The sequence below is a fragment of the Macrobrachium nipponense genome, chromosome 3 (assembly GCF_015104395.2).
Source record: "Macrobrachium nipponense isolate FS-2020 chromosome 3, ASM1510439v2, whole genome shotgun sequence".
Classification (NCBI taxonomy): Eukaryota; Metazoa; Arthropoda; class Malacostraca; order Decapoda; family Palaemonidae; genus Macrobrachium; species Macrobrachium nipponense.
In genome coordinates, this window is record NC_087202.1 from 28,110,611 (window position 1) to 28,133,850 (window position 23,240).

Consider the following 23,240-nt stretch of genomic DNA (forward strand, 5'->3'; position numbering starts at 1 on the left):
AATATCAAACATAGTATATATTAAATAAAGCAAGTTTAACGACAATCAAGCAGGAGCTCACAAAAACATGCCTGCATAGCATGACAGCTGAAACCAAACTGGAATGTTTATATTCGGGCAGGAAGGTCCTCCTGCCTACCGGAGGTTAGTTAAAGCCTAACCACCTTGTTCAAGAGTTTTAACGGCCATGTTCCAGCTTCACTTATGCATATTCCTAATGTAAAGGACCAGTGGTGTGTCTATTGTGTAGAACAACAAGTTTGAGAGGTAGAACATTTGATGTAAATGGTGGGTTTGTAACAAAAATTAATTTTTATCTTAATTTCTTTAATAGCAGATTTATCTTTACATGAAATCTTTGAAAATGGGTGTACTTCTCTATTATAGCAGTCTTACAATTGATTTCCTTATTATCCTTTAACAGTTATTAAAACAGGTCTTCTCTTGTAAGTTTTAATATTACGTAACCAGTTTGTAACAAATTCTAGTAAATGCAGTAATATTAAAAAAATCGACAATGGTATACGTAGCTATATTCTCTAAACCTGAACCGAGATGTTTGTTGCACAAAGGAGCCTACTGATTCTAACTGTGTTGGTATATAAATTAATTATATTTCTTCAGTCAATAGAGGAAATATAATTGCTTAAAATGACAATTTGTCCAAAATTGCATTTTTCCTAACTATACAAACCTGAGGTCCTTTTACAATAGGAAGGTACTAGCGGCAGCTGGATAGGTCGTAAGCTTTCCAACACGGGGTTCGGTAGTTAACTGCTTGTCCGACAGTCGCGCGCGGCGACTGGGAGGTAAACAAATCACTTTTGCTTTTGGCCCAAGCAAAAACTGCAGAGTGAGGGGTGGCATGAGGTGGGACTATGTGTAAAAGGACCTCAGGTTTGTATAGTTAGGAAAAATGCAATTTTGGACAAATTGTCATTTGTTCCGACACGGCAATACAAACCTTCGGTCCTTTACAATAGGAAGACTCACTTCTTGGTGGGAGGAATCTGAGTCTTTTGTGAACAGACTGGTGTTCGCCTAACCTTGGAAGCCTCCCTGGTCGTAAGAGCGAGGGAGGGATCCAAGCCTCTGTCCGATTGATCGGGGTGTGCACCACAGGATCAATGGTCAGACCTCTGGACCGAGTACTAAGAGAGAGGCAAGCGTATCTCTTCGTACCAGCAATGTAAGAACTTGTTCCTGTACAGGAGCAAATATAAAGTCATGGGTTTGTCTCTTGTTGGCATCCACTTCCCCCCCCTTGTAGGAGGAAGTGGTGGATATTCTGCTCCTATCCCTAGTGAAAGGGATAGGATGGGGCTCTGTCATATAGCTCACCTGCATCTCGTCCTCATCCAGCGTAGTGACGACCGTGGCCCTCTGCCCACAGGTAGAGGAGGAGGAAAAGATGGGAAGAGAAAGCCAGTCACTCACTCATTCACACATCCATCCGCACAGTCACACCAGGACTCGATGCTGTTTCAGCCAGGTAGTCTGGTTAGACCAGACACCTGCCTTCAGGACCTGCGCCACGGAGAAGTTCTTACGAAACGCCAACGAGGGGCCAATACTTCTGACTTCGTGAGCTCTCGGACGGGACGTACGGATGTCGTCACTACCATCAGCCTCATACGCCCTCCTGATGACCTCTCGCAGCCAGAATGAAAGAGTGTTCTTGGATACTTCTTTCTTGGTTTACCCACCCCGGTGCTAACGAAGAGGCGTCGACACTCAGGCCTGAGGTGTTGAGTTTTCTTCAGATAGCGCCGTAGCGCCCCACAGGATAAAGCAGCATCTCATCCGCATCATTATCGGTGAAGTCCATTAGGGAGGGAATCGTGAAAGACTTGAACCTGTCGTCAGGGACCGACGGTTTCTGAGTCTTCGCAACGAAGTTCGGGACGAAATCGAGCGTCACAGATCCCCATCCCCTGGAGTGTCGTACATCATAGGAAAGACCATGAAGTTCCCCTACTCTCTTCGCCGATGCCAGGGCCAGCAAGAAGAGGGTCTAAAGGGTCAGATCCCTGTCTGACGACTCTCGGAGTGGCTCGAAGGGTCTTCGACGTCAAACTCCTAAGGACGAGAGTCAAACCTCCCACGCAGGGGGCCTGAGTTCCCTCGGGTGGGCAAGACCTTTCGAAGCTCCTCATAAGCAAGGAGATCTCGAACGAGTTCGAGATGTCCAATCCCCTCAGCTTTAGGACAAGTGCCAGGGCGGCTCTGTATCCTTTGACTGTGGGGACTGAGAGGAGCTTCTCTCGGCGAAGAAACACGAGGAAAATCCGCTACCTGCTGAAGAGTGGAATCTGAGAAGGAGATAGACCCCGTCTACGACACCAACCACAGAAGACGGCCCACTTCCCCTGGTACACAGCTGCAGAGGACTGAGGACGTTTCAGCCATCTCTGTTGCTGCGCTACGAGAAAAGCCTCTCGTTCGCAAGAGATGGTGGATAACAGCCAGCCGTGAAGTCGTAGGGACTGGACTGCTTGGTGGTACCGCTCGACGTGTGGCTGGGCGAGAGGTTGTGCCAAGGGGGAACTCTCTCGGTTCTCCTGCGAGAAGAGCCAGCAGGTCCGGATACCAAATGGCCTGTGGCCATTTGGGAGCCACCAGGATCATCCTGAGATTCGGGGTGACCAGTGCTCGACTGATCACCTTGCGAATCAGGCTGAACGGGGAAAGGCATAGGCGAAGAGGTTGTCCCACGGGTGTTGAAGAGCGTCCTCTGGAGCTGCCCATGGGTCCGGCACGGCTGAAAAGAAAAACCTGAAGTTTTCTGTTGTGCCGGGTGGCGAACAGATCCACGACTGGTCGCCCCACAGGTCGAAGAGCCTTTCCGCCACGTCCTGGTGTAGAGACCACTCGTCCCTATCACCTGATCCCGACGGCTGAGCGTGTCTGCTACTACATTCCTCTTCCCTGGAATGTAGCGTGCCGACAGCTCTATTGAGTGTGCCTCGCCCACTCGTGCACCTGCCGAGTCAACTGGTACAACGGGAGAGACACTAGGCCCCCCTGTTTGTTGACGTAGGCCACCACCGTGGTGTTGTCGCACATCAACACCACTGAGTGTCCCATCAAGCGGTCCTGAAACTCTTGGAGAGCGAGAAACGCTGCCTTGAGTTCCAGTACATTGATGTGAAGGTGCTTGTCGTTCTCGTCCCACACTCCCCGAAGTCAGCAACTCCTCCAGGTGTGCGCCCCATCCCTCGGTCGATGCGTCTGAAAACAGCTGCATGTCCGGGGGGGGAGTGCGCAGAGGCACTCCTCTTAAGAGGTTCCTGTCGTCCAGCCACCAGGCTAGGTCCTGCCTCACCTCCGGTGTCAGTGACACTGGAAAGCTTGGGGGATCCGTCGCCTGTGACCAACTCTCCTTTAGTCTCCACTGGAGAGACCGCAGGTGAAGACGCCCGTGAGGACTAACTTCTCAAGTGACGACAGGTGTCCGATCTACGACTTGCCATCGCTGAGCTACCTGTTCCTGCCGATGGACAGGAAATTGGTTGGCTGCCTCCCTGAATCTGCTGATCCGCGAGTCTGCGGGGAAGACTCGCCCTGCTACCGTGTCGATCAGCATACCCAGGTACTTCAACTTCGAGATCGGACTTCTCGAAGTTCACAAACAATCCCCAGATCGCCACAGAACTCGAGTAGTCGATCCCTGTCCTGTAGCAACTGTGAGCGGGAGCTCGCCAGGACTAACCAATCGTCGAGATACCTCATCAGACGTATCCCATGCAAATGGGCCCAAGCAGACACCAGAGTGAACACTCGCGTGAACACCTGTGGGGCGGTTGAGAGACCGAAACCAAAAGTGCCCTGAATTGGTACACCGTCCCGTCGAGGATGAAGCGGAGGTACTTTCTGGAGGACTGAATGAATGGGTATTTGGAAATACGCATCCTTCAAGTCCACTGAAAGCATGAAATCGTTCTCCCTGATGGAGTCGAGCACGGAGCGTGCCGTCTCCATCGTGAACCGGGTCTGGCGAACAAACCGATTCAAGGGAGAGATATCTATCAGGTCCGGGCCGCCAGCCCCCCGTAGACTTTTTCCACCAGGAAGAGTCGACTGTAGAAAGCCCGGTGACTGATCCGTGACGATTTCTACAGCTCTTTTTCTCAGCATGGTCTTGATCTCCTGTCTCAATGCTACGTCCTTCGATGATCCTGGAACGTACAACTGCTGTTGGACTGGGTTGGAGGTGAGGGGTGGCCGAGATTCGAAGGGTAAATAGATATCCCTCCGAAGGACATCTACAATCCAGGTCTCAGCGCCGTAGCGCTGCCAAGTTGCCCATGGCTGGCCAGGGCACCCCCCCTCCCACTTCCGGACAGTCAGGTGAGGGGGAACGCCGTCCCTAGCGTTTCCCCCCTTTCTTCGACTTCTTCCCAGAGCCTCCTCGCGAGAAGGAGGGCTGGGAGGAGGGCTGGTTACGGCTCCCCTTTGCAGAAGTCGAAGAAGACAGAGTCTTTCCACGGGGCTTCGACGCAACTACCGTCTTAGCCACCGTGGAAGCGCTAGCCGAGCTCTTTGGCTTGGCCGCAGTTCGAGGCTGCCCAGAAGCCTTCGAAAATGACAATTTGTCCAAAATTGCATTTTTCCTAACTATACAAACCTGAGGTCCTTTTACAATAGGAAGGTACTAGCGGCAGCTGGATAGGTCGTAAGCTTTCGAACAAGGGGTTCAGTAGTTAACTGCTTGTCGACAGGCGCGCGCGCGCGACTGGGAGGTAAACAAATCACTTTTGCTTTTGGCCCAAGCAAAAACTGCAGAGTGAGGGGTGGCATGAGGTGGGACTATGTGTAAAAGGACCTCAGGTTTGTATAGTTAGGAAAAATGCAATTTTGGACTTGTTCCGACACGGCATACAAACCTTCGGTCCTTTTACAATAGGAAGACTCACTTCTTGGTGGGAGGAATCTGAGTCTTTTGTGAACAGACTGGTGTTCGCCCAACCTTGGAATGCCTCCCTGGTCGTAAGAGCGAGGGAGGGATCCAAGCCTCTGTCCGATTGATCGGGGTGTGCACCGCAGGATCAATGGTCAGACCTCTGGACCAAGTACTAAGAAAGAGGCAAGCGTATCTCTTCGTACCAGCAAACAAGAACAAGTTCCTACTTGCAAGAGGCAACATAAAGTTATGGTTTGTCTCTTGTTTGGCATCCACTTCCCCCCCCACCCCCCCCCTTGTAGGAGGAAGGAAGTGGATATTCGCTCCCACATCCCTAGTGAAAGGGATAGGATGGGGCTCTGTCGAGTAGACTTCACCGGCATCTCGTCCTTATCCAGCAAGGTGATGACCGTATCCCTCTACCCACAGGTAGAGGGGGAGAGAAAAAGATAGGAAGAGAAGCCAGTCACTCTCTCATTCACTTATCTATTCTTACAGTCACACCAGGACTCGATGCTGTTCAGCCTGCTAGGGTCTGGGTTAGCTACACAACGTGTTGAGCAGCCACCACGGGTCCAAGGAAAACGATCCAAGGACCTGTGGGCAATATCCAAAAGGTAGAAGGAGGTGCCAGTGGTCTGGTTGTACCAGACCCCTGCCTTCAGTACCTGCGCCACGGAGAAGTTCTTGTGTAACTCGAGGGAGTGTACTTCTAGGTCATCTTGGTGCTGACGAAGAGTCTTCAACACTCAGCCTGGGATGTCGAGTTTCTTCAGAAAGCGCGGGGTCGCGCTTTCACAGGACAAAGCAGCATCTCCTTCGTCATCGAAGGCGGTGAAGTCCATTAGGGAGGGGATTGTGAAGGACTCTAACCGATCGTCAGGAAACCGAAGGGTTCTGAGTCTTCGCTACGAAGTCGGTACGAAATCGAGCGTCACGAATCCCCATCCCCTGGATGCTTGACTTTGCAGGAAAAGTCATGCAATTACCTCAGAGGAAAGAAGGGAATGGTCGTATGACCTATCCCTCTTCTCGACTTCGGTGATGTCCTGTACCCATACTGGTCTATCCGTCTGCAGCGAAGTGTCTCACATTCTCCTATCCCCATGCATGTGAAGTTCTTCTCGGTAGTGGATAGGACACCGACACTCAATGGTGGGTGTCGATGGTATGGGTACTGTGACAAGCTATTAAAACGAATGTAATTGATTGCTTTGTAACAACCAAAGAACTAAGTCAACAGCGTAGTTCGTAACTGACTCGGGAGCTCTGACAGCTGCCGACTGACTGCGTTTGGAAGGAGGCAAGTTGTCCAAGCATCCGAGCAAGTCACGTGACCTTCGCCTTAAAAGGGTTATGCCAAGAGACTAAACAAATAATAATTTGTTCGTCACCGATGCCAGAAGGCGAGGTGATTATTCTCTTAAGGCATGTGCCCAACAGGCGAAAGTCAATTGCCTTCTAGAGACCGAGGTCCCTCATGGCAAGATATCTCATAGTATAGTTGATTCTCAGCTAAGGAGAAACAACACTATGTGTCGTTGAAGACGAAGGTGTACAGAAAAAGCAACCTACGTCTTCACAGCTGAATCGAGAGAAGGATTCTCAAGATTCTGAACCTGTGCTACAAAGACTGAGAACGCTAACCGCTATTCATTGCTGTCCGGTGAGGATCGTAGTTGCAATAAAAAGCGGGAGCGCTTTTCAGTAATGAAGAGACAGGGAATACTGCCTGAAGAACTGCTTCTCATGGGCTGAACATTTGGAAGTAGAGCTGTCAGGTCGGAGAGTAGGCGATGTCTTCTGACACATCTGTTAATTCGGGGCGAGCAATGAATAATTGCACGCCTACGAATATGAGATATTTTGAAGACAAATTCAGATGTCTGCAAAAATCATTCGCATTATCGCGGTGCTGCGATGCAGCGGGAGACTAGTACAGACTTCTGTTACCGTGCGGTAAACAGAAAGATGAAAGAGTCGAAGAGATATCTCTGTTGAAAATTCTCGCAATGTCGAAGGCGATGAAATCGAGCGTCACAGCAGTAGATGGTCCTTCATTATTGCGAGAATCCCCGTTAATCAGAGACCTAAGTCCATGATTGTTGGGCAGAGATACGGTTCGGCAGTCAATCAAACCAGGGGAGAGAGAGACGTAACCGACCGTGCATCTCCGAGACCTAGCTGATACTGAGCTGCTATCAGGCAGTTCAATACGCAGTAGCTCTTGGTGACTCGTCATCCTGAGTTGCCAGGTAATCCATTATTCCACGAAGGAATGCGTTCGGCTAGAACCATCGAGCATAAAGAATACGCTCGAGCAATTATATTTAAACGAAACGGATTTCGGTAAATACAAAAGCTGAGTTTGGTGTTGTCATGACAATACCAAGTATCTAAAATCGTAAACTGATAACTGCTGGGACGGTGCAGGCAACCCCGAGTTGCAGTTCAAGTAAGATACAATTCATCTCGGTCACAAACCGTAGAGTTAACTACGGTATGCGCCTACCCCCCGGACAATTCAACTGTTAAAAAAAATCATGTCGCGAGGGTAAAGTAATACGTAGTATATTTGTAGGTTCTGTACCACGACCTCCATCCTAAATTCTTTTCCTCTCGAGGAATGAGAATAAGGATTGGAGATCGACCGTCTTCGTTCTCTAGTCAAGAGAGTGAAGGAGAAGTCTTTCCCAAAGGAAAGCTTCATGGTGAACAGAATACCGAAGACGATAGTTCAAGCCAAACTGGAAGTTCTCGTCGTTCTTCTCTATTCCAGGTTAATCGCCTACTGTGAGATACTCTTCTTTCAGCAGCAGTCTTCTTCCAAATGCTAGAAATTACAGGAATTCGAGCATAAGCGAGGTTCCCGATTATCGTGTAACAATATTGTATCGGGGATTCTCGCTCACTTTAGACCGTGGTCTCGCCTAAAGTGTTTGGAGGATCGTAAAAAACTCGAACACTCTGAGTGCGCTAGAAAATTCCGTAGAATTCTAAGCACTCTGCGAAAAACCCCCCACCGAATTCGTCAAACGATATCGGCTGGTGGACCTCTCGATTCCCGTAGAAAATCGAGAAAGGGGCAGGATCCCTCCTCAACGACCGGGGCTTACGTCAGGTAGGACCCGAAGGTCCCACCCCGGTAGCGCAGCCCCTAACGTGGGATCTTACAGAGAAATCTCTGTAGGATCCCTCCCCTTTCCCTCGTAGCCGTAAGGAGAGAAGGGAATGGGGGAGGATTGGATACTGGCTCGCCTTCCCTCCCAGCGGAATAGCAGTTGGAGAAGAAAAGGAGCAGCCATCGCCTTACGGCGATGGCCTCTCAGAGCCTGGGACGTATAGTCAGGAGAAAACGTTTTCCCGAGGAGGGTTACGAACTCATACTGTAGGTAAGGGTCTGCCGCCACTGTGAACGTCGTCTGGGTGGGGCTGATCGACACCTGACAGGAGAGAGCCGATACCGTCCTCCGACTCATTCCAGTCCTCGTCGAGGTCGAAACCTCTCAGGAGGACCGAAGGGGTATTCAAATACGGTGTCCGAAGACACGTAGAAAACAGCCTCTGTCGCAGTAGAGGAGGTGAAGTAGCTTGTTCGACCGGCCAGAAACTGAGAGAGCCTTCTTGTCCGGAGACGAGAGACTACCTGGTTCAAACACAGTCGGCAAGCTCCGATCGCGGCAGACCCACCAGTCGATTTGGGTTCCCTCTCGGGCCCCAAAACGACTCGCCGACCGAGAGTGGCTCTGCTGGTGGGAGCGGCGATCCTTCCCCGAGGTCGTTGTGCTGACGAATCAGCGCCATAACCTCGGCAAAGTTCCTCTGGATCTCGGAAGTCACAGCATCTTGCAGAGTAGGACCGTTAATCCCGCCCTTCGAACAAGAGCATATTCCGAGAACCTTCCTCCTAAGAAGGGGGAACAGCGACAGCCCTCTCGGTCTTCTCCATCCACTTGCGCATACGTCCTGGCGGTCCAAGAACCGTGCCTGGCACGTAGGGCTCGTCGTGGGATCATGAGGGGCGCACCCCTCACGATCACTCCTCAATACCCTCGCTCCTCCCGGTGTAACCCGAGGAGGTTGAAGGTACGGGAGAGGCAGACCTGACGCTCCCTCCTCGCTCGCTGGCAGAACCAGCAGGCTTGGAGGGCTGCAGGCGATCGTCAACCCGCGGTGGCGATCAAGCTGCAGGCCTGGTCGAAACCGTCTCGCTGTGGAGAACGGCTGGACTGAGCACAGCGGCCCCTCCCCGATCTCGAGTGTCAGACGAGCTGGTGCTGGTTGCCGTATCCGATCGCTCTCTGTGAGAGCGACGGTCAGGCGACCTGCAGGCTCCACTGTCACAGTGAGACCGGTGCTTGAGCTCACGGCACGTCACGTCGCTGGTTCCAGCCGTGGCTGGCACCGGCGAACGGGGGGACCTCTTCCCAGCCTCAGCCCGTGGCCGGTCGTGGACCGTCACGTCCCGGGTAGCCAGCTGGTCGCCGCGAGAGCTGGTCTGGTGAGAGTCGCGTGAGCCGCTGTCACCCAGTCTTCCGCCCCGTGCCGTGAACCTGACGCTGAGCGGACTCAGAGGTCTGGTTCCTGGCTGCACGGTCGCTGGTAGGCAAACCGTACACTCGGAACACCGGTACCCCCGCGAACGAGAGGCCGAGACGGACCCTGAATGCAGTGGCAGAACCACTGACACCGGAGGCGAGGAAGTACCGGGTGTTAGCCGGTACCCTCTGGTCCCCGTAGTCTTCCTTCCTTGCGAAGAAGAGACGGGCCCCGCTCTCCCGAAGGAGCAGGAGGACCAGCGGAAGGAACCCTCCCGTCCCACCGAGGTGAGACGGGTCGAGAAGCTCCCGAGGGAGACTTCTTAGGAGGGAGGAGGCAACCTTCTTCTTCCTCGGCTGTGAAGCCTTAGAAGTCGAAGGGGAAGAGGCGGCAGCCGACGACGATGAAGAAGATGAAGACGACGACGACGACACCTTCCTCCTCTTCTTCGTCAGCTTCCTCAGGACAGACGTAAGATCTGCTATCCAGGGCGGAGCCAGGCTGCTGTAGCCGAAGCCACAGGGCCCGGACGCACCTGTACAGACAGACCAAAGTCTGGGGTAGTACCACCACAAACAGGGACGACGTCAGCAGGTATGGGCATCTCAGGAACAGCAGGCAAAGCCAGCACAGCATCGGCAGGGACAGCCAGCGCAGCAACGGCAGGGACAGCCAGCGCAGCAACTGCATGGACAGTCAGCACAGAATCGGCAGGTTACGGCAGGCCAGCACCGGAAACACAGGAGGTGAAGCAGCAGCCAGCAACATCCTGGTACCGGCGGCAGGTCCAGGGGCGAGCTCTAGGGCAGCGGAAGTGTGGTCGCGGCAGCGCGGCAACCACGAGCGGCGGCGGCACGCCCCCCCTCTCGGTACGGCGAACGGCACTTCACAGCGGCTGTAGGCAAGGACTGTTACCACGTGAGGCGAGTACACCAGGTGAGGAGGGACGTCGTCACCTGGAGTCGATATCATTGTCGTGGTCACCACTCCATGGGTGACCGCAGCCGGCCCAGACATAGAAACCGCCGCCCCTGGACACTAGGCACGCCCTGCAAATCGATGGACGCCCATACCTCACCAAGGTCCACCCTCGTGGCAATAGCACCTGCGGAAATAACAGTAGTAGTGATTAGTGGGGGGGAAGTCCCCTCGCGCGGGGGGGTGAGCCCACACCGAACGAGCGGAAGACCCCGAAAATACAATTGTACATCGGGCACCGAGCGCCCTCCCCCGCGCTCGACGGATCGGCGAGGAGGAGAACCCAGATAAACTCCCCCCCGAAGGGGAATGGGCCATCTGTGGGAGCTTAGCGGGGGGGGGGGGGGGGGATTCTCGTTCCCCACCCCGCACAGCACACCCATGTACCCAACAATAAAAAAAAAAAAAAAAAAAAAAAAAAAAAAAAAAAAAAGAGCCCGAGAGCAATCGTGCCCTCGGCACCGAATGCAAGGGCATAAGGATCAATTCCCTGACTGAGCGGAACTTGAACCAAAATAAATATTGATGCAATCAATAATAAAGGAATAACATGAAAAAGAATCTTGCATTACGATTCACTTCACCATGAATAAGGGCTCGGAGCGAGCACATTTGCGCCCTCGGTACCGAGCGCAAGGGTAAAAGGAAAAGGATCCATTCCCGATTATGAACGGAAACCTTGATCCATAATGAATTGATGCAATCAAAATATATATATGAAAAATGAAAAAGAATACTGCGCTTGCGATTTCACTTCATACAAAATAAAAAAGGGGAAGGATCAATTCCGGGTAAATAGCGGAAACATTGATCCAAGTAAATAATGCAATCTCAATAAAATATGAAAATGAAAAAGAACTGCACTTGCGCATTTTCTACTTCATTTCAAATAAAAAGGGGAAAGGGATCCCAATTTCCGGGTAAGAGCTGGAAAAAACTGCATCCAAAATTGGAGTATTGCCAAAATACAAAATCAAAAATAAATACTGAAAATGAAAAAAGAATACTGTACTTGCGATTCCACTTCCATACAGAATAAGTTTTCGTGCCGAGCGCATTCGCTCGGCAACGAGCATACAGGTCAAAAAAAATCAAAAAAAAAAATAAATGAAAAGGCACTTACTTACGATTTTCATCTACACATTTTCAACCAAAATATAAGCTCGGAGCGAGCGCTCTCCCGCCCTCGGCACCGAGCATACACAATACGAGGATCATTTCTGGGAAAATGAATTCCCGCACTTACGCCCTTCAGTCCCGGCACTCGGGTAATCGGAGGGCGTGGAGAAACCAAGATCCTTTATTCACAATTGAATTCAATGGAAATAAATATGAAATGATTGTACTTACAATTCAGTTTCACTAGATAAATAGAAAAAAGAAAAACACAACCATGCGAAAGCAACGACGATGAAGCGGGCAGAGAGCGATGATACAGTCTACACGCCAGCAGGCCGAAAGCAAAAGTGATTTGTTTACCTCCCAGTCGCGCGCGCGCGCCTGTCGGACAAGCAGTTAACTACCGAACCCCTTGTTCGAAAGCTTACGACCTATCCAGCTGCCGCTAGTACCTTCCTATTGTAAAAGGACCGAAGGTTTGTATGCCGTGTCGGAACAACTGCCTGGTGTACCAGACGGTCACTGTCCACCGCAGCGTCCACCATCTCTCCTGGGAAGAGAGACGTGGAACTCCGTAACGGTCCATTGCGAAGTCCCAATGCCGCTTCACGCCTTGCCGCCCTGGAAACTCGAGTAAGGACAGCGTCCCTATGTCGGAGAACCAGGTTGGCCCACAGGTTTACCGTCTGGTGGGCAAGGAAAGGAGATGGCTCTTCCCCCAGGACTGGCAAAGTCTCCTAAAGGCCGAGTCATCTTCGGGAGAAATTCCCCCGGAGTTGGCTGCGACCTTAGATACTGTGAGGGACCACCCGATCTATCCAGGAGACGGCCATGGAAAGGCTGCCATGGCAGTGGATTCCAGGCCGAGTGCCTCTTGCTGCGAGAACCATAGGTTCTCTGACAGGAGCTGCTGCAGAGACACACCCGGCGTTAGCCTGGCTAACTCCGGGTTCACCTGTTTGGGCGGCATCGGGTCCTCAGACGGCATGTAGAAACGCCGCTGTCGCAGTAGAGGAGGTGGAAGCAGCTTGCTCGACCTGCCAGACTTGAGAGAACCGTCTTGTCCGGAGACAAGAGATTCTACCTGGTCCAGCACTGAGTCGGCAAGCTCCGACCGCGGCAAACCCACCGTCGGTCTGGGTTCCCTCTTCGGGCCCCAGAACGACTCGAGCCGGGACGTGGGCTCGGAAGGTGGGAGCGGCGATCCTTCCCCAAGGTCGTTGTGCTGACGAATCAGCGCAATTACCTCGGCAAAGTTCCTCTGAATCTCAGGAGTGACTGCATCCTGCGGAGTGAGGACCCGTCCAGTCCCTCGAACAGGAGCAGCTCCGAGATCTCCCCCTCGGAGGGGGGGAAACAGCGACAGACCCCTCTCGGTCTCCTCCAGCCACTTGCGCATACGACCTGGCCGGTCCGAGAACCGTTGCCTGGTACGTACGACGACGTGGTGGGATCCTGAGGGGCGCACTCCCACGATCACTCCTCAATACCTCGCTCCTCCCGGTGTAACCCGAGGAGGTGAAGGTATGGAGAGGCAGACCTGACGCTCCCTCTCGCTCGCTGGCAGTTAACCAGCGGGCTTGGAAGACTGCAGGCGATCGTCAACCGCGGTGGCGATCGAGCTGCAGGCCTGGTCGAGCCGTCTCGCTGTGGAGAAAGGCTGGACTGAGCACAGCGGCCCCGGTCTCGCGTGTCAGAAGAGCTGGTGCTGGTGGCCGTACCCGATCGCTCTCTGTGAGAGCGACGGTCAGGCGACCGGCGAGCTCCACTGTCCACGGTGAGACCGGTGCATTATCCTCACGGCGCGTCAGTCGCTGGTACCAGCCGTGGCTGGTGCCGGCGAACAAGGGGGGACCTCTCCCAGCCTCTCAAGCCCGTGGCCGGTCGTGGACCGTCACGTCAGCCCGGTAGCCAGCTGGCTCGCCGCGAGAGCGAGAGCTGGTCTGGTGAGAAGTCGCGTGAGCGGCTGTCACCAGTCTTCCGCTCCGTGCTGTGAACCTGACGCTGAGCTGGCTCAGAGGTCTGGGTTTCCTAGCTGCACGGTACGCTGTGGCGACCGTACACTCGGTACCTCTCGCGAACGAGAGGGCCGAGACGGATCCTGCTGCCGTGGCCGAACCACTAACAGCAGGCGAGGAAGTGCCGGTGTTAGCCGGCACCCCTCTGGTCCCCGTAGTCTTCTTCCTTGCGGAAGAAGAGACGGGCCCTGCTCACGAAGGAGCAGGATGACCAGCGGAAAGAACCCCCCGTCTCACCGGAGCGAGACGGGCCCTTAGAAGCTCCCGAAGGAGACTTCTTAGGGGGGAGGAGGCGACCTTCTTCTTCTTAGGCTGTGAAGCCTTAGAAGATGAAGGGGGAGAGGCGGCAGACGACGACGACGACGAAGAGACGATGAAGACGACGACGACACCTTCCTCCTCTTCCTCTTCTTCTTCGTCAGCTTCCTCAGGACCGATGTCAGATCTGTCATCCAGGGCGGAGCCGGGGCCTTGGCTGGTTGCCGAAGCAACAGGGCCCGGACGCACCTGTCCGAACAGATCGCATCGGGAGCAGCGGCGCCACGAACAGGAACAACGTCAGCAGGTGCAGGCATCACAGGAACAGCAGTGGAGACGGCAGGAACAGATACAGGAACGGCAGCAGTGGTCGGGCAACATCACGTCCGTAAACAGCGGCTGGGCAGGTACGGCAGGTACGGCAGGCTGTACAGGCAGACCAGGTGGACGGACCAGCGGCACAGACATCCTAGGTACTGGTGGGAGGTCCAGGGGCGAGCTCTTCGGGCACACGAAGTCCGGTCGAGGCAGCACGGCAAACCCAGGCGGCGGCATCACACTCCCCCGTGGTACGGCGATTGGCCCCTGCACCGATGTAGTTGGTGTAACAGAGACCGCGTGCGGGGTGTACACCAGGTGAGGAGGTGAAACATAGCCAGGAGTTGACAGGGTCGTGGTAGTAGTCGTCACCGTAGCGTGCGTGACCGCCACAGAGCCAGCCAGATGGTAGAGCAGTTCCTTGGACACTCGGCATGCCCTGCAGACCCAACGATGCCCACACCTGTCCGCCGTCGTCCTTCGCAGCAACAGCACCTGAGGAAGCAAAGGTCGGGTGATTAGCAGGATCCTCTACCCGTCCGTGCGATGTAGACGAACGGATAGAGGACCCAGAGTACAACTCAACGTCGGGGTATCTCGCGCCCTCCTCCACACTCACAGATTCGGGTGAGGAGAAGGACCTAGAAACCCCCCCCCGCCCCCCCGAAGGGGAAGGCGCCAAACGTGGGAGCTGAGCGGGCGGCAGGAAAGAAGACGAAGTGTCCGTAACCAAAGGAGTCGCGGGAGAGCTCTCCGACGACTCCTTTGCAGGCCTTCGCTTCTTCCTACCTTCGTACAAGCCCCACTGCGCCTCCGACCATGACATACATACTTCACAGGGCTCGGCTCGGGTACATTCGCGGCCCGACACGAGCGCACAAAATATGGGGATCAATTTCTGGGAAGGAGCGGAACTTGCCGCATTTACGCCCTTCGGTACCCGGGCACAATCTCCGGAGGGTAGCGGGGCGTGGAGACTCCATAATTGATCAGATTTATAATAATAATGAAGAAAAGAGGAATGATTGTACTTACAATGTTCACTCAAACACAAACACAACCATACAACCAAGGGAAAGCAAACGACGAGAAGCGGGCAGAGAGCGTAGAACACACACGTCCACTCGCTGTGAGGCCGAAAGCAAAAGAGATTTGTTTACCTCCCAGTCGCGCATGCGCGCCTGTCGGACAAGCAGTTAACTACCGAACCCCTTGTTCGAAGCTTACGACCTATCCAGCTGCCGCTAGTACCTTCCTATTGTAAAGGACCGAAGGTTTGTATGCCGTGTCGGAACAAGTCTAATTTAAAATTGAGTTATCAAAATCAGAGGTACCATAAATAGAAGCATAAAGTTTGAAGGTTTTGTAGTCCAACTCCATTCCCTGGTTTTTACAATTACACAAGCCAATTAGGGCTTCCCTCAAACATTGGTTTGTATTTGCTAGGAGATAAAGAGACATTTTCTATTTAAATGGTAAATATTTTTGAATTGTATGCACACTTTGACTAATTCTTTTTCATGTAACTGAGCACATCGTTCAAAGAAAAAATATACCATACCTGTTCCCTGGTGCTTCCTGGCCATCCATATCTATCATCTTAGGTCCAACTCGTGCATAGTCTGGTTCCTCCCAAGTTCTTTAATGCGCACTTCCCAATGACCCTTTTCACGCAAAAGTTTGTTGATCTCATCATTAAGGTCACGTATTCGAAATTCACCCAGGCCAGCTATTATATAAGAGAATTACGGAAAATTTTATGTTTTGTCTATAAACTGTGATACAAACAAAATACGTACAAGTTTTCAGCCTTAACATTTGAAACATTCAACATACATTTTGTATGTGAAACTTTCCGAGCAATTTCAGAAATGACTTGGTTTCTCATTTTCTGCTTCACGCAAAATCCCTCAACCATTCAGAACGCTAAAAAAGGACGCCTTGTTCTTTGCTGCTGGCCACCACCCTCTTGTGCAGCGCGCCAACGAGCTAGTGTTGTCCTGAAATTCAATATTTATCACTATAAAGTTGGCCTTTTCTCCATCATGCAATATTTATCGGATTAAAAATGAAGTTTTTATTGTAAAACTAATATTGTAATACCTACCTGAACACCTGAACTAGCCCTTGGTCCACTTACCAGCCCGCCGAACCAATCAATTTATTAAAAATTTACCAAATCTTTGGTTAAAATAAACGATCAGTGTTGCCAATCTCCTGGCAAACACCCTCGTTACCTAGTTACCAGCCCACCGCTAGTAGCCCTGCCTCACGGGCCGGTCACACCTGCCCTCTCACGTCAATCATAACTCAATAACTCTGTATGAGAGGGGAGGAGGGTGGGAATCATTCAGGTGTTCAGGTAGGTATTACAAATGTTAGTTTTACAATAAAAACTTCATATTGCAATACACCCCTGAACACCCTGAACTAGCCCGATTAACAACATTAATTTGGAGGTGGGGAATCAAATCTGCCCGGCCCTACACTGTACCAGTTGTCAGTCAATATAATTGAGTACACGAGTCAGTCTCAAGTTCATTTGTCACTCGTCGTCCAAGCTAATCTCCCATGTGTGGCCTTCTAGGCCTCCCATATGTGGAGGGAAAAACTCCCGGCACCTCTACCCTAAGGTCAAAACTCATTGAGTGCGGGAGGGATACAAACCTGTTTCCTCTCAGCTGGCTATGTGCCTCACCTGAGTAGAGGAAAAACTGAAGACCTCCCATGTGGCATCTCGGCCTCTCATGTATGGAGGGAATCTGAAGACCTCCCATGTGGTGGCTCTCGGCCTCTCATGTGGCGGGAATCTGAAAGACCTCCCAGTGGCTCTCGGCAACTTCAGTAGGGAGGGAAACAGAAGGACCTCCCATGTGGCCTTAGGCCTCTCAATGTACGGAGGAGACAACCATGTCCATCGGCTGCGTCTGCGACGGTGTCGTCGATCGTAGTGATGTCCTCTCTTGTAGTGTTGTACCTGCCTGTCTGTACTCTGCCTGGTTGACACTTGAAAGAATACCCTCAGATAGACCTAGACATGTTCTTTCCTATCTGTCCTAATACTTAAAATCCTCTTGTGATATATCACATTCCTTATACATATTCCTAATAGTCGCTCCCTACTCTAATACTAACTCAGACAGAAAGATTGTTGGGTTTAAAAATAGAATTTAGGCCAAAGGCCGAGTATTGGGACCTATGAGGTCAGTCAGCGCTGAAGGGAAATTGACAGAGTTTGAAAGGTGTGAAAGGAAGAAAAACCTCTGTTGCACAATGAGTCCAGTGTTAGGAAAGCGTGGAAAAATAGGATGAGAGAATATGGAGAGAATATGAAATCAGAAAAGTAGAGAGAGAGAGAGAGAGAGAGAAAGAGAGCGACAACAATCGTCTCTAGGATAAGAGAGAATATTAATTTTATAATAGGGAAAAGAGGGCAGGAAAAGAGAGAGATGAGAGAGAGAGAGAGACCGCGAGAGAGAGAGAGAGACGAGACCGAGAGAGAGAGAGAGAAGAGAGAAGAAGAGAAAATTACGATCGTCTTAACATCTCCACCTCCGCAAATTGCACCCTCTAAGTTAAAAGGGTATTATTCTTAACGTTATAATACTCGTATAACTCCGTCTTTACAGCTGATGAACAATTTTTACCAAGAAGAACGAGAACTTGTTGCTAATGCGATCGACTCCTATAACAAACATCACTTTATTGTATTGATCAGTGGTTATTATTGTGACTCAAGTAATGCGAATCCGATAGCAACATCCGTTAATGTATTCATCCGCGTAATTACTGTATTCATGTTATAAATGCAGCTGAAGCTAATAAGCAAAATTACGTGCATCAGCAACCTGGACAGAAGTCCGAGCTTTAGTATGAATTCCAACGCAGCCGTGGTAAAAAGAAAACTAATAGCATGAAAGAGCTCATTACTGTTGTTTTCACACAGACAAAGGATTAATACGTATATAAAGTGTAGGTTCGTAATACCTATGAAAACGAGTGAAAAAACGAACGGAATCCTAAATTTAACGCCATCTAAAAAACCCAAGGGGCGGGGATAACTAGCTTCCAATGAGACGTATCAGTCAAATTTTCGTCTTAAATTACATCGTAAGATGAAACAGAATGACTTCGTTCCATAAGTTAAGTATCCAGATATTCATTAATATGCTAACTAAGGACAAAAAAACATTAGCCGAGACCCAAGTGGATATGGATTGAATCTGGTGAGCCAAGGCAAAAAAAAAAAAAAATTAGGACTAAGCCGGCATCCTTGTCTGGTCTAAACCACACCTCCTTACAATAGTGCTGTTTGACGACAAGCTAGTGTAATTGTAATTTAATTGAAAAGTAATAAAATAATATTTAAAGGTAATTAAATTAACTTTATTAGGCCTCTAATTCTTAATTTCAGTTGTCATTGTAATTTGATAATACGACTGGTAATAATTTGTAACTGTAATTGAACATAAGCGCAATGTAATACTGACGGCCATAGTCTGTTAAACGTATGAAGACGTCATACATACAAATTCCTTATATCTGAACATGTGATTATGTGCCCCAAGATAGAAACCTCATTGAACTAAGTTAAATGTCAACATAGTTGAACACACGTCTCCTTCAAGACGTTTGTACAAAACTTGGCATAAGTGAGAGTGTTGTTCGGGTTAGTCATTTTAGGTAATCAGGAAGAGGAATGAGATGGATACGGCGACGCAAACCCGTATTCGTCATCCGCTGATTCCAGCGTGAATGACTGCCGAGTTAGTGTTTATACTACGCTAATATGATACACATAATACAATTATAATGCTTTAGTCGGACAGAATCCGATCTTCATTCTGTTCGATTACATTCATATTAATTATCCTCAGATCGGATTCTCGTTCGTTTTCAATTACACCTGTACTGAATTATCCGAAGTCAAGAATGCCTTGAGCCTACAGCGTTAGCCAATATAAAAATAACCTACCGATATGTTGTACAGCTAATACTTTAGGTTAGGCTAGGCTACTGAATATGCATACGATATATCATCGTGAACACTAGGCTAACCGTAGTTAATTTTATTCGATTTCTCTCCATACTGAATATCGTAAGTCAATATGCATTGAACGGAGAATTAGTTGATATTAACAATTATCGTATCGTATACGTAGAGGAAAGAAACCTTAAAGACGAAGGAGCATATCTGAAAGACCAACCATGGCCTAAAAGCTTCTGATGCAAGGAACTCGAAGCAGGAAAAAGCCTAAAGATGCTCTAAGGACACTGTGCCTCTAAAAACTACTACTTTTAATAGAAAACCGACCCGAGAAGCCTGCACTTCTCTTCCTAAACTAAACACTATGTAGCCTATTATCCCTACTCGTCTATATCTGACCTAAGTTTTTATCATCCTGAGAACTTACACATCGAGGGAAGGGGAATCTGCTGCCAACACTGCCTGCTCCGCGCCATGGGGGGGACGGCGGATCCTGCCCTCTGGGCTTGCGGATCCCTATACCCCCAGCACCGGTTAGGGCTGATTCTGGAACAGGCAGGGGAGCTGGAAAAGAAAACGATTAGTAATTTCAGTATCCCTATTGCTCGATCTATCCTCACTTAATCTTTACATAAAATCGGTAACGGAGATGTCATACTCGATGTCAGCCTACTCTCAAGTCTCTTAAAGAGCACTGTCTCTAAGTCTTTATCTTGATCTACGTTAGTGTCTTCCTGCCTACACTTACTTCTTAATACGAGACCTTTTCTATGTGTGAGATACCCTAACATCTGGTCCAAAGACCACTCCTGACATTCCACACATCTGGTCTTTAAATTACATTGAACAGGCCTACAATTTACGCATAAGGAATGACTATCGTGTCTTTGGGTACTCATCCTTTTCTTGCATTGTTGGCAAAGACGATACGTTGTTGAACTTCCGCTCGTCGTTCTCTGTGATGTCGTGGCCGAGAATGCAGTAGTCGTTGTCGTAGCTTATGTTGTTTCTTCCTTTGCAGAATCAATGTCTGATGACAAGGTATTAAGAGCAATCCAACCGTAATCCAAAGGGATGTGTAATTCGTCACCAAAATCAATCAAATCAAAGGTGCAAATGAAGGCCGGGCAAGACCAAAAAGGAGTTCGCTGTGGATACATCTGTACTCCACGCGAACGATAAGTGATTGACGTTGAGAGGGCAGGTGTGACCGGCCCCGTGAGGCAGGGCTACTAGCGGTGGGCTGGTAACTAGTAACGAGGGTGTTTGCCAGGAGATTGGCAACACTGATTGTTTATTTTAACCAAAGATTTGGTAAATTTTTAATAAATGATGGTTCGGGCTGGTAAGTGACCAGGGCTAGTTCAGGTGTTCAGGGGGTGTATTGCAATTTACACCTTTCTCCATCATGCAAAGTAAAAATATGACAAATTTTCTAAGACAATTTGTATTTTTCATAGCTACAAACCTGAGGTCTTAACAAGAGGATCATTTCTAGCGCCTAGCTGGATCTGGTTAAAACGCAGATGAAAACAAGGAATCTTGTGAGATCTGGCAATGCGTGCGTATGTTGGGTGAAGAATGGTCAAGGACCACGCACCTATGCAACCACGTCAATCTTTCCCAACTCAGGATGTCTTAGCAGACAGAGGGGCGGCTAGAGGTGGGCAGTATAATATTAAGACCTCAGGTTTGTAGGTAGAGTTTTGCCTATTTCACATAGAAATAACACAACACCTGGAGAACTAATAAAAAATGCTACTGAACCTATCAATGAGGAGAACAGTAACTGAACTTCTTCAAGGAACCTTCTCACTCCCAATGCAAATATACAACCTACAACCAAGTAAGTCACAAGCTAGTTACTAAGTTTTAAAAAGACTTTCAACCAACTACCAATGACAAGTAGCAATATGAAACAATAATAAGGTATAATAAAATTTAAACATAGTACTTACATAGCCTTTTCTGCATTTCGTGCCTGTAAAACAGATATAAACAACCTTATTAATAAATAAAACAACAGTAGCTACCTTTTTACAGTGCTTTAATGCTTTTATTCTGTTTGTATATCACAGGTTTCATTAAAACCTTCATGTCTGATTGAAAGGAAAAACTAAGTGTTGAATTGCTGGTTAAAAATGAACAAAGTCGCAGTCATAAAATAAATAATGGGTTACTTCATATTTTACAAATTTTATTTTTTGCTGAAAGTCAATTAAGTAAAATGATGCACATAAACAAGCAGATAATCATAAAATATTCTCACAATTTACTATGGTAAATGTTACCTTTAATGTTTGCATGCTAAGATTGGCAAAATCATCATTGCCACATTAGTGGAGCTTCTCACACACGCCGATGCATTATCATAAACTGTTTCCATGAATTCTAGTTGTCATAGTAATGTTATGAACATGACAATTTGTCCAAAATTGCATTTTTTCCTAACTATACAACTGAGGTCCTTTTACAATAGGAAGGTACTAGCGGCAGCTGGATAGGTCGTAAGCTTTCGAACAAGGGGTTCGGTAGTTAACTGCTTGTCCGACAGGCCGCGCGCGTAGCGCGCGACTGGGAGGTAAACAATCACTTTGCTTTGGCCCAAGCAAAAAACTGCAGAGTGAGGGGTGGCATGAGGTGGGGCTATGTGTAAAAGGACCTCAGGTTTGTATAGTTAGGAAAAATGCAATTTTGGACAAATTGTCATTTGTTCCGACACGGCATACAAACCTTCGGTCCTTTTACAATAGGAAGACTCACTTCTTGGTGGGAGGAATCTGTGTCTTTTGTGAACAGACTGGTGTTCGCCCAACCTTGGAAGCCTCCCTGGTCGTAAAGAGCGAGGGAGGGATCCAAGCCTCTGTCCGATTGATCGGGTGTGCACCGCAGGATCAATGGTCAGACCTCTGGACCGAGTACTAAGAGAGAGGCATGCGTATCTCTTCGTACCAGCAATGCAAGAACTTGTTCCTGTACGGAGCAAATATAAAGTCAGGTGGGTTTGACTCTTGTAGGCATCCACTTCCCCCCCTTGTAGAAGGAAGTGGTGGATATTCTGCTCCTATCCCTAGTGAAAGGGATAGGATGGGCTCTGTCATATAGCTCACCTGCATCTCGTCCTCATCCAGCGTAGTGACGACCATGGCCCTCTGCCCACAGGTAGAGGGGAAGGAAAAGATGGGAAGAGAGAGCCAGTCACTCACTCACTCACACATCCATCCACAGTCACACCAGGACTCGATGCTGTTGCAGCCTGCGAGGGTCTGGGTTAGCTACACAACTTGTTGAGCAGCCCCCACCACGGGTCCCAAGGAAAAGGTATCCCAAGGACCTGTGGGCAATATCCCGAAGGTAGAAGGACGTAAAGGTAGTCTGGTTAGACCAGACCCCTGCCTTCAGGACCTGCGCCACTGAGAAGTTTCTTGCGAAACGCCAACGAGGGGCCAATACTTCTGACTTCGTGAGCTCTCGGGACGGGACGTACGGATGTCGTCACTACCATCAGCCTCATACCGCCCTCCTGATGACCTCACGCAGCCAGAATGAAAGAGTGTTCTTGGATACTTCTTTCTTGGTGACCCCGGTGCTAACAAAGAGGCGTCGACACTCAGGCCTGAGGTGTCGAGTTCTCTTCAGATAGCGCCGTAGCGCCCTCACAGGACAAAGCAGCATTCTCATCCGCATCATTTATCGGTGAAGTCCAATAGGGAGGGAATCGTGAATGACTCGAACCTCATCAGGGACTGAAGGTTTCTGAGTCTTCGCAACGAAGTTCGGGACGAAATCGAGCGTCACGGATCCCCATCCCCTGGAGTGTCGTACATCATAGGAAGACCATGAAGTTCCCCTCTACTCTCTTCGCCGATGCCAGGGCCAGCAAGAAGAGGGTCTTGAGGGTCAGATCCCTGTCTGACGACTCTCGGAGTGGCTCGAACGGTGTTCGAGTCAGACTCCTAAGGACGAGAGTCACGTCCCACGCAGGGGGGCCTGAGTTTCCTGGGTGGGCAAGACCTTTCGAAGTCCTCATAAGCAAGGAGATCTCGAACGAATTCGAGATGTCCAACCCCCTCAGTTTCAGGACGAGCGCCAAGGCGGCTCTGTATCCTTTGACTGTGGG

General features: G+C 49.8%; 1 protein-coding gene across 1 annotated transcript in view; it reads right to left on the bottom strand.

Moving 5' to 3' along the window:
• The window catches only part of LOC135221672 (pre-mRNA-splicing factor ISY1 homolog), a 214,129-nt gene that overhangs the window by 183,193 nt on the left and 7,696 nt on the right, over window positions 1-23,240 (bottom strand). Inside the window, exon 2 of the mRNA XM_064259392.1 lies at window positions 21,079-21,101. Within this exon, the coding sequence (XP_064115462.1) occupies window positions 21,079-21,101 (23 nt within the window). The remainder of the gene's footprint in view (window positions 1-21,078; window positions 21,102-23,240) is intronic.